The 12,468-nt window shown below is 43.3% G+C and overlaps 1 protein-coding gene across 4 annotated transcripts in view; it reads right to left on the bottom strand.

Moving 5' to 3' along the window:
* Positions 1–6,866: 6,866 nt before the first annotated feature.
* The window catches only part of Bcl2l11 (BCL2 like 11), a 40,738-nt gene continuing 35,136 nt past the window's right edge, over positions 6,867–12,468 (bottom strand). For all 4 annotated transcript variants that reach the window (XM_042695417.1, XM_042695414.1, XM_042695416.1 and 1 more), the window contains one exon: positions 6,867–8,980. In XM_042695417.1, the coding sequence (XP_042551351.1) occupies positions 8,882–8,980 (99 nt within the window). In that variant the 3' untranslated portion in view covers positions 6,867–8,881. The remainder of the gene's footprint in view (positions 8,981–12,468) is intronic.

Genomic DNA, 12,468 nt, shown 5'->3' on the forward strand with positions numbered 1-12,468 from the left:
CATCCTTTGTGGGTGCATCCAGCAGGGAATTCTTACCACCAGCCGGTGGCTCTACGTCTCCAGAATCCACACTACTCATAAAAGACCTCCTGTAATCTTTTTATTCAGTCCTTCTGACAGGTAAGATTGAGTCAGCATTTCAGCTGCCAGCAACAGAAGCCAACTTGGCTAATTTAGTCGGAGAACTTTCTGGAAGGGCATGCATAGGGCTCAGGGACAAAAGAGGCAGCTGCTGCCAGTGTTGTGAGAGGCAACTTAGAAGATGTTTTTGCTGGGTCCTGTGAATTAACTAAAAGTTCTCCCACTTTGAATTTGTACCCTTGGATCTGATCCATTCTCTGCTGCAGACAACTTTGCAATCACCAAGAAAGACCAGATTCATTGATAACCATCTTGGGTGGAAAACAAACTGCCCCTCAAACAAGCAATCCCTTTGTATTATCTTAAAGCAAACAGCCCAGAACTCAAGAAACCATCTTGTTCCTCTTCTGTTCCAGTAATAAAGTGATAACAGTTCTCCATATCTCCTCCTGGGACAAAGACTGAGACTGAGCTAATGAGCAACCAAGCTATGTCTGTGACTTGAGGTGGTTTTAACAACGCATCCCAGTCCCTATCCCCAATTCTCCTTATTTAACCTTATTTAATCAATGCCTGTACCTCTGAAGATGCTTGAAGATGTGCTGTCTTTCCCTGGGTGCCATGTGATCATCTCTTTTCTTTGCCCTTTGCTATGTCTCTTTATTCTTTTATTTGACATATGATTGACTGGACTTAACTTGGGACTCCTGGACTTTGGGCCTGGAGTCTAAAACCCAGTTTCAGTGATGAGGCAAATGGGTAGCATGACCAAGGAGTGCCCCCATCCCCCTGAGGCTTTAAGGATGCTGCCCTCCCCAGGGCTGCCGGAGACAGGTGGAGTTGCAAAAGCAGAAGAAACACTGGGAGGCTGCCATACCAAGGGCACCTGTAAGAGCAGTGATGGATTCCTGGATGCTCCAGGCTGGACATTGTTTACTCTGGCAGGGAGCTAAGGTATGTGAAGCTTTTATAGAAAGCAAGACAAAAACAGCAAAAAAAAAAAAAAAAAAATCACTACAAGTGCACTAATCAAAAACCAAAGCATGGATAAAAATATTGCATGCATTGGAAAACACTGGGAAATTAGCAATTCTCTCCCTACATTAATGTGTATTTATAATCTCAGGCAAGATCCCAAAGAACCTTTGGAAAAGCTTCAATGAATCCTACAGTATACATGAAAGAGAAAATGTGGGCTAGCAATGGCAACGCTGCAAAATAAAGGTAAGAACTTGAAAGCATATTCTAAACCTACTAATTAAAACAATGCAGATGACACAAAAAGCTCAGTGGGAATGTGTATCATTCAAATATAAATTCCAGGTGCATTGAGCTGAAGGAGAAAAGCCCCCCATGGTTGGATTACGTGAACAAGTATATTTGAAACTTTGGCCTAGTAAAGTTGTCCTAAATAAGACAAAATACAGACAGGTAAGTGAGATGGATATATCTACCTCTGAGAGAACTTTTGTATAAGCTCTGAAAGCAAGACATTCAGCAAAATAAAAACATAGGTTTACTAGAAGCCCTGTGTGCAGTGTGGGAGAATGTCTATAGCAGCATTATTCATCATTGTCCCACACAGGGCAAGGTTCAGGTATCCATTAGTAAGATACGGGCTCAACCGCTGACAATCATAACAGGGATTGTAGAAGCATATGTTAATCACAAGAAGCCAGACACAAATGATGTACACTGTATGATTCTATTCATGTTAAGTTCAGAAACAGGCAAAACTAATTTATGGTAGGGGAAAAAACATCTCAGAACAGAGGTCAGTCCTGGGGCAAGAAGGGGAGGGGCAGCCTGGCAAAGAGCAGAGGGGCTTTCTAAAGCCACAGTTACATTGCTTGATAGGGGTGTGGATGGAAGTTGTTCTCTTTGTTCAAAACTTAGCAAATGCCACAGAAATTGGACTAAAAATAAAATTCACATGATCATCTCAATTGATGTAGAAAAATCTGACAAATTTCAACATACTTTTATGATAAAAGCCCTGCAAAAGCTAGGAATAGAAGGGACATACTTGAATTTAACAAAGGCTCTATGTGACAGACTTACAACAAACATCATAAAAAGGGAAAAACTGAAATAATTCCCCTAAAATCAGGGATGAGGCAAGACTGTCTACTCTCTGCTCTTATTCAATGTGGTACACATATAATCATGGACATATAAATACCTAATACACATAAATGTACAAAATACATATGTATATACATGTGTCTATATGTATATATGTATACATATCCATATACACAATTATATGTACATAGAACACGAATCAAGGGACTACATAGGAGGAGAAGAAGAAAGGGGTAAGGAGGGAAGGAAAAAGAAAATGAGGGGGTAAATAATTTTGGAATAAATACACAAAATATTTATGGAAAAAGTCATAAGGAACTTCAGTGAAAGCTGTTGATCAATAAGGGAATAAGGGCAGGGAAAGAAAACTAGAATCTGTCAGTGGGGTGTATGAGAATTAAAAGAAGGGGGTTGGATTAGCAAGGAGGATGAAGGATTTTGAATAATAGTGAAAACAGGTTTACAATTATGAAAATAGAACAATGAAGCCATTGAAATTGTTTTGGGACAGAGTACAGGAAGAGTGATAGAGGGTAAGATTGAAATACATTGTAAACTTGTGTGAAAATTTAACAATGAACTCATTCCCCCATAACTAAACTAATATATTTAAAAAACCACAAATGCATGTATTTGCTAATGTTACCTATGACAAAAAATTTTAAATGAATGGCATGTATGCTGGAAATTTAGAAAGAATGTTACTAGTAATTACAACTTTCAAATGCACCAAAACAGCTGGGTGCTCGTGGCTCATGCCTGTAATCCTAGCTACTCAGGAGCTGTAATCTGAGGATCATGTAAGTACATAAGACTCGTTTCTCCAATTAACTACCAAACAAACTAGAAGTAGAGCTGTAGCTTGAGTGGTAGAGTGCTAGTTTTGATCAGCAAAGCTCAGAAACAGTGCCCAAGCCCTGAGTTCATGCCCTACGACTGGCATAAAAAAGAAATGCACCAAAACAAAGCTGTCTAATGGCTGGATGTGGGATGTCAGCATAGTAAAATGCTCAAGATCAAATTAGAGGATAGGCAGTAGGCATGTAGGCAGTGGAGAGCACACAGGTGTACACAGGCTCTGTCAAATCCTATCTACTTGCCTGTATGCTGGAAACTTTTTATAATGTCAGGGAAAAGGTTAAACAACAGATGAAAAGATGGATCAATGTGGCACAGAAGACTTTCGTTTGGAATAGATCTGATCAATATAAAGGAAAAACTCCATTAAAAACCTATAGCTCTGCCAACAATATCTGAGAAGCTTGTCACACTACTGCAGAGACATGCAAGTATAAGCCAGTACCATCATTCCGTCATCATCCACCAGCGTATGGCTGACACTGGTGTCAATGTTCCATCACAGGCAGGTGTCCATAGGATGCTACTGGTGTGGCATGTGCACCTGGCACTATCTTCCACAGCTGGTGAGGTGATAGCCCTACCCTCCCAAACCATCACCAGGACCGGATGCCTGTGAGCAAACTTACACCTGTTTTCTGGCTCTCATTGCACTGGTTAGTATAAAGTGGAGCTATTCTACAAAGATCTATGGCTTATTCTTAAGAACCACCTAGAGCCTTTATAGAGGATGTAAATACATACACAGTGTGCAGATAAAGGAGTCTGGAAAGATCTAGATTCCTATTTGGGTGAAGAGGAAGGATTGAAGGGTGGCAGCCAAAACAACTTAATCTGAAATAAACCTAATTTGAAATAAATTAGTTAATAAAATTTACAAGGTCATGTTTATGAATTGCTCAATTAAGAGCATGAACGGATTCCAAAACAAAAGCTCAGCACTTTCTTCATATCTGATTCAGAGCCAAAGCATTGAATCATGCTTACTTACCAGGACCTAACAACTTGTATCCCCAAGCTGGGTCTTATCACCAGCATCCCTGATTCAATCCATACTCACCTGCAACGCTCAATCCTCTCAGAGAATGGGGGCTGTGATCAACCTACATTCAGGGGCACTTGTGCCAGGTACTTGGGGATGGCCCTTGGGCTCTGAGCAGGTGTTATAGTGTCCAATCAGGTTTCTCTGAGGTGAGGAGAGTGGGTGGGGTCAACAGTGCCCAGTGGGCTCTCTAGCCCCCATTCACTTCTTTCCCCCCACCAGCCTTACATGCCAGTGCTGTCACACTTAACTTTCCGGGCTGGACACCTGGCATTAGCCACACAGCAACCTCAAAATAGAAAAGCATTGTTGGCTTTTAAAGTGTAGGACATAAACTCTTCTTCAAGCTAGAAGTTACCTGCCTTATACTAATACATCCTGACCCATCAAAGGCAGATGTTATTTATCTGTACCTAACTTTAGCCGTTTCTGGACCATTTGTGAAAACAAACCAAACAGCTCACCAAAACTAGTTGAAAGTTTTATTTATATAAAATTCATTAGGAACATAAAAGATCGAGTTTCTTAAAAAAAATCTGCAGTTATTTACAGCAGTATTGCACAAGTAAAGTGGCAATTACCCTGTCAAAATTCGTCAGTGCAAAACACAAGGAAGCCAGGGAAACTGCAATATAGACGCTACATATGCTGGGTCATGAGAAACACATCAGTAATGGGTCAGTATAGACAGATCAGTGCTATTTATAATGGGTACCTGACAGGTTTAGATACAGTAACCAGTGGTCATAGAACCTGGACACAAAATCTATGCAAAACTCCTAAAGGCTGAAATCCCCACATAAAAGTAGTCAAGTTCCTTAGCTGGGAGCTTGAGGGTGCTTCTTGAACACAATGTTGTGTAGGGTGAACCCCAGCTGCTTTAGCGTCACATGTGGACACAGCCCTGCACACCTGTGCTGAGCGGACACACACAGGCACCAGGCTAAAACAGTAGGGAGGACAGGGCATCTGTGAGAACTCACTGCAAGTCCCTGGAGCTTCCATGAACTTTCAACCTTAACCTCTTTCCCCCCCAGGGTCGGGGAGCTAACTTTGTCAAAGGGAATGGGCTGGAAAGAGGGTGTGTGCCTAAAGAAGCAGACTGACCAAATGCAGTGACTAAGGGTGGGAGCTGTGGACAATTAGCTCCTGAAGACCAATAATTAAGTCCATATTTCAAGGCACAGGAAGCCACATGGTGAATGGTGAAAAAAAAATTCTCCATTTTTCACCAGATGCTGAAGGGATCTAATGATGTTCCTGTCCCTTTGTCCACCCTGGTCCTTTTGAGATGGAATATTTTTATTTTTCTCAACATTGAGTCATCAGGGATAAATTGTCAATGGGACAACCTTTCTCATTGGTCAATCATATCATTTTTTTTTTTTTAAAGACATACCCTGGAGTTTTAGCAAATTGACCTGATAATCTAGCTACTTTGGAAAAAACAGGTTGTTGGGCATTATTTTCAGAGGAAAATCTTATAGCCTGTTGGACTTACAGTTTCTCATTGATATCTAAAGACAAATTTCATCCAAAGGGCACAAAATCTCAAGAACTGAATGACAGGAGGAATGGGAGCTGGGGACCTCTCCAGGGAGACCAAGTTATCCCCCCAGAGCTGGCAAGGTCACTACCTCCCATCTTGGGAGTGGAAGCAATTCATGGGATGGCAAGGCTGTGAGGAACAGGATGTCAACACTTTCAAGAACTTAAAGACATTAAATAAGCAGAAAATAAATATACAATATTTTTACAAGTTACAGCATTATGAAACAGTAGGACACATTACATAGAAAAAGAATCTACATTATTTACACTCTTCGATTTTGGAAAGTTTAAAAAACAGTGATTTTCTTTTACTCTATTATGCTGTACACAATTTTACAAGAAAAGTACAGGAGACACAATTGCACAGACATTTGGCTCAGTTGGTAAGTAAAATATGACCTCCTAGTCTAATAAATAGATATATACAATATTAGGAAGGGAAAACAAGGAGAAATTGCAAGTGTATTTAAAAAAATTAATGACTTTTAGGCTGTTTTCTCCAAAAGCACCTCCCTTCCCCTCTCCTGCCCCCAATTCTCCATTAACTCTCTTCGGGGAAGGGAATCCGAGGTCTTCTCAAGAAGTCATTGTATAGTTATTGCATTCTCAGTATGAAGTTACAGGACACTTTTTACAAACCTCACATTCGAGAGAGGTTGTCAAGGCACAAAACCCGCATTGTTTTTGTTTTCTTAATTTTAAGGGGATCTAGTTCTTGTTCTAAAAAAAAAAATTAAAACTAAGTAGAAAGTACAAGGCATACCGAGTAGGTGGGCATGCTTTCGGCAGGGAGGCATTTAATAAACAGATACAGTACAGAGACATCCAGTCATCTCTAAATTCTGGCACCAGCACTGGGGTCTTTAATACTTCCGTAATTCATAGAATTCCTCATTTCCCACCAGCTGCTGCTTCCCGGCCAGGAAGCTAAAGGTAAGCACGCAAGGGTGGCACATGCACCCAAGCACCTGGCATGGAGAGCCACCAGCAGCCACCCAGGCTGCATGCACTCCCAGGGAGGTCAGATCTGAAGAAAAGTAAAGTGCTCCAGTCAGAGAGACTGGCACATGAGCACGGAGGTCCTAGGAGGGGGATGGCCCAGAACCAAATACATCTTTGGTGTGTGTGTGTGTGTGTGTGTGTGTGTGTGTGTGTGTGTGTGTGTGTGTGTGTGTGTGTGTGTGTGTGTGTGTGTGTGTGTGTGTGTGTGTGTGTGTGTGTGTGTGTGTGTGTGTGTGTGTGTGTGTGTGTGTGTGTGTGTGTCTAGCAGGGCCACGGCTGTAATCCTAACACAATTCTACAACTGTGGGCTGCATGGGACCCCACAAGTGGGTTCAAGACACATCCAATACACAAGCTGAGCTCCAACCCAGCTTTCAAAGTATTCAAAAACCCCAAGAAGATCCTAGGGGAAAGAGAAGTTTAAAGAAGGAAGACTATTTAGAATCAAATGATTTCTACCTAAAGGAAAAAGCAGAGACAATATATACATACATACATACATACATATATATATATATATATACACACACATATATACATATAAACTTATAAAGATACAAACAAATGGAATTCCACTTAACTTACTAACGTGAAAACACTGATCTTCTATGGGGCAAAAGTACAATTGTTGTTGGCAATGCTGACTTGCTTGACATCTCATGTATTTCTTTTAGAAAGTTGGTTAATCACTAGTTTTCAAAGATAACAAATTACAGGGTTCAAGCTTCCCCTCTTCCTCCTGTTGCTGCTGCTCTCTCATCTGTGTTTGTCTTGGGTCTCCCCGATTGTTTATTTGCTTTTCTATTGTTTTATTTTGGGTGGTGACTGGAATTGAACACAAGGCTACGCAGATACTAGGAGAGCAGAAGGCAAGCATTCCACTACAGGCTACTCCCCCAGCCCTGCTTGCTTTTGAAATGACTGCGGACTGTAGACTTCCTGTGCACATGATCCTAAGGGGGTATGAAAGAGCTCCCCATGGAGTTAAGAGGCCCAGTAGTCTGATTAAGAAGATGGGAACACAAACAACCATCTTTCAGCAGGCTGAAAGGAGCATTCTAGACTCTGCCTAATGGAGCTGGTTTGATGATGCTGATCAAAGTAAAGGGCAGCCTCTATTTCAAAGTGGGCTGACAGGAGTGGGGAGGAAGTGCAGGTTTCACAGGTCTGAAGGCTGAGCTGGATTAAAATCCAGGATGCCTGGAAAAGGGCCATCATTATTAGTCTGTGGCTTGGGCCAGTCTCTACAAGGGCACAGCATGGACACAGCAGCACAGGGAATGGTGACCATCTGGGACTTGATGCAGTGTCCCTATGCCAGTGAGAAACCTGCAACCAGAAGAGCCGACAGCTCCCAAGGGCTGACACTCCTGTTCAGAATACTAAACAAAAGCCCATCAGAAAAAAGCAAAGCCATCAGGCACTTCCCACTGGACAGCTACTAACAAATCCATGGAACTGGAATGATCTTGCTCCAAACAATATATCTCAAGACAGGCCCAAAGTGTTCCCAAAGGAGCTCAGCAAAAACAATTTGAAGTTTTACCACCAAGGCAACTGAAGTTAAGTAGGTAATTAAATATTTACAAAACAGGGGTGATATATGAATGAAACAACAGAGTCTTTGCCCCTTTAATTCATTCATTTCATAAGAACTCTTTTGGTATTAATAATAATTAAAAAAAGAAAGCTCAAAGAGGCAATGGCAGGGAAGGGAGGGTGATATCTACCTCTCCCTGTTTAAAAATTCTGTACAGTAATCTCTAAAAATAAACTAAGGCAGCTTTATAAATTAGCTGGCTCAGTTTCCACTGCAGGGCTAACATAATCCTCTGAGAGTAGGCAATAGGTCCTTAAATTTTTAGTACAAAAATTATTCACAAAGTTTCCATTTCCTTCTGGGGAAAAAAAAAAACAAAACACAAAACCAAACTGTTATTAGAGATGGAAAACCCCCCAACATGTAAACACCATTCTGGTACATAATCCTGCTCCAAAGAACCATGATTTGTACATTAAAAAAGAGAAGAATCCTCCTCCATTTACATTCACAACTAACTTCCCATGGAAATTCTGCCTGGGGTGACCAACAGGAAGATCCAAGTTCACATCCAACATGGTGCAGTGTCTTCTGAGCATGTGGCCTGCCCTCAGCTGCTGCAAGGTGATGGCAGCACAAGACCAAGAGACCGCACGCAGTACTGGGGCTTGTCAGCTGAACAAGCGCAATGTCTGCAATGGCTTGGCTTTGCAGAGACTCCGTCAATGCATTCTCCACACCAGGCGAATGATGTAACGTAACAGCCGTAAGATAACCATTTGGGGTTGGTCTTCGGCTGCTTGGTAATTATTCAAAAATACCTGCAACAATAAAAGCAAGGCTTTTTAGTTCATCCCTGAGGTTTGTTTTTTATTGGAGGGGGGGGGGGAGGGGAGAGGGAAAAGAGGGTAGGTCGTGGGGCTTGAACTCAGAACTTGGCCTGGGCGCTGTCCCTGATCTCTTTTGTTCAAGGCTAGCACTCTACCACTTGGAAGCACAACTCTACTTCTGGTTTTCTGGTGATTAATTGGAGATAAGAGTCCCGTGGACTTTCTTACCCAGGCTGGCTTTGAACTCAGATCCTCAGATCTTAGCCTTCTGAGTAGCTAGGATTACAACTGTGATCCTCAGAACTCAGCCTCAATTGCTACAGAAGGTACCTCTTAAAGAGCACCTGTATTCTCCGTAGCAAGCAGAACTCATTTCCATCTCCCCTGCCAAAGGAGGTAGGTAGGCCTTGCATAAAGGACAAGCATGCTAAGTGACTTTCTCCTTCCAACAGGGGTAATGTTGGTAAGTCTCAAGAAAAAAAAGAAAATCCTTGAATGTCAGTATTTCAGATGGCATATTATTCAGTGGGTGCCAGACAAAAAAGCCCTCAGGATGACTGGATGGGTCCCTTGTGGAGGGACAGGAATGAACTTGGTAGGCATGAAAGAACTGTGCTCTATCCATGTTCATTGACAGAAGGTATGTTTCAGACTAGCTCAAGGGTGAATTTCTGGTAGCTGTAAATTTATCTGAGCAACCAGTGGTTTGGGGGTAATTTGCCCTAAAAAGCTAAACAAGTGATGCAGTGACTGCCATTGTACCTCAGGGTGCTCTGGGTTACTGGGCTGGATAAAATGCTGTGAATATGAAGTGTGCTCCCTGTATGTACACACAGAGAGACACACAGACACACATACACACACACATGCACACCTGAGTCAACACCCTCTTCCACAGGGGGCCTGGAAAGGAAAGAGCAGGGAAAAGAACATAAAAATGACTCTCTGATAGGGGTCTGGCGACTCAGGCCTGTAATCCTAGACACTTAGGAAGTCATCTGAGGATCTCTGTTCAAAGCCAGTCTGGGCAGGAATCAATAAGATTCTTATCTCTAACCAGCAAAAAGCCAAAAGTAGAGCCGTGGATCAAGTGGTAGACTGCCAGTCTTGAGTAGATAGACTAAGGGACAGTGCCCAGGCCCTGAATTCAAGCTGGTGCATCAGCACACAACACACAGCACACACACAAATGCACACATGGCATGTGTGCAAGTGTTCTTTATGGCAAACTGAGAGAAACTGTTCAAGAGAAACCCCAGAGTTCAATGGTTTCAGAACCTCTAGATTGGAGCTCATTCTGCAGGGCAGTACAAGGTGTCTAAGTTCAGAGCAATGGAAGAAGGCAAGAGAAGCATCTGCCTCACTGCTCTGGGCCACATTCTGTCTGTCCTCCACACACAGCCTCACCTGCAGCCCTGCAGAGTGATAAATACTCCCAAGGTACCTCCCAGGGAACCAGTGGCAGTGACATCTGTCTCCTCTCATACCCCAAATATCCCCACCAACACCAGCTACAAGGGGCCTCCCCTTTGGCTCTCAAGCGCTAATTAGACATTGGGGGCTGTGATAAGGCCAGGGCATTTCCTTCCATGCAAGATAGAAGGAAATGGGCTTTATGTCAATGATCCCTGTAGCAGCGCTCCGTAACCACAGGTTGCGATGTTTATCCACTTTTACACACAAGATTGCTTTGTTTTGATTTAACTTTCAAAATTACTTTGCTCCTTCTGGGTGAGAGTAATTTAGGGGAAGGTTAATTTTGGCATAGACTAATATTAATAGGTTGAAAGAGCCTTATTCAAAATAAAACCACAACTTAGTAAAATGAAGAAAGTGTCTCATGTAATAGACGAGGCTGCCATCAATCCAAGGTGGGAAGCCTCATGCCGACCTGAGCCATCGCTGCCATCAGTGTGACCAGAGAATGGAGCTGACCAGGTGCGGACAGAGGAACAACAGCCAAAGAATAGGACCATCTGAGGGCTATACTAGGAAGCTTCAAATTCCAGTACTGGCAATGTCTGAGGACAAAAACATCTTATGCCCCCACCTCTAAGGACAGTAGGAGGACAATGGCGATGCACCAGCAAATGTCACACACATACAAAAAGTATTCAACCTTCATGCTAGGGAGCAGAGGTGGGGAAGGTGGGGCTACCTGGTCCCAGAGTAGCAAGCAAGGCAGTAGTCTTGCTCGGCCCAGGGATGCCACCCACTCAGGCCATAGGCACGGCAGCACTGAACATTAGTGAACAATTGCTTCTGGGAAACATTCAACAGAGGAAGCTGTTTGCACTGATTCCAAGAGCTGTGCCAGCCCAGAAAGTCCTTGACAGCTGGCACAGCGGCTGAAGCTGTTGCTGGCTCAGGGCATATGGCCCACACTGTAGCCAACAGCTGGAGGACAATTGTTCTGCTTCAGCAGGCTCACCACCCCGATACCTGTGGTCCATAATCAGTGGGGGGGGGGGGGGGGCATGCAAGGGGAGGGCAGCACCACACAAACTGAGCTGAAGGGTAAGGATGAGATCCCAGGACCTAACATCTGGGACCCTGCAGATGGCCAACAGTGGTGACTAGTGCAAGTTAGGTCCAGGAAAGCTTTCTGTGATGCCCTTGTGAGGGCCTACAGCTATGACTGAGCCTTTGGCTTTGGGCTCAGACCAAGACTCCAAGACAGGGAGCTCAGTGAGCAAGTAGCCCAGCAACATATCTAGGATGGACTATGCAAAGAGTTAAACTTTAAAATAAGAAGCATCTTGACAAGTAGAAAGTCATCCATTGAACAGTGCAGTGGTGGAAATGGAGCTGTGACTCAAGTGGTAGCCTTGAGTATGAAAGCTCAGGGACAGTACCCAGGCCCAAAGGATAGCCACAAAAGCAAAGCAAAACAAAACAAAGACCAGTGCAATAGTAAGACTGACCTAGGTACTGTTTGCTGTATGTTAGGCTGGCACCTGATGCACACCTAGCACAGTCACCTAAGTATACTACAAAGCCACAGTTGCTGGCCTACGTTAAACATCTGTCTGCACTGGTGGCTGTCACTTAGGACTCCAATAGGTGTGTATAGAGGGCATATCTCAGTCCCTCCTCTCCTCTACTGGCCAATGGGGACTGTCTTTCCTGATTAAAGCACTTAAAATGAAAAACATAAAAGTACAGCCAGGAAAGATATCTCCCATCTTGCCTGATACTTCTGTATATGCCCTCTAATTTATATGAGCCCCAGTACCTCAGCAAGGGGAAATGAGGTCTCTAGGAAGGTGATTGAGATGGGTCTGAACCCGAGGTATGCTTATAAGAGATTAGGACAAGGACACATTAGAGGGGTGACTATGTGCAGATACATGGGAAGAGCATCTATGGGTCAAGGGACAAGAGCCTCAGGAGAAACCAATACTGTTACCACTGGGTCTTGGACTTGTGGCCTCCAGAACTTCAGAGAAAACCTCTTGCTGTTGAAGGTGCCCCCTCCA

This window comes from Dipodomys spectabilis, unplaced genomic scaffold (genome assembly GCF_019054845.1).
Source record: "Dipodomys spectabilis isolate Male_0828 unplaced genomic scaffold, ASM1905484v1 ptg000187l, whole genome shotgun sequence".
NCBI lineage: Eukaryota > Metazoa > Chordata > Mammalia > Rodentia > Heteromyidae > Dipodomys > Dipodomys spectabilis.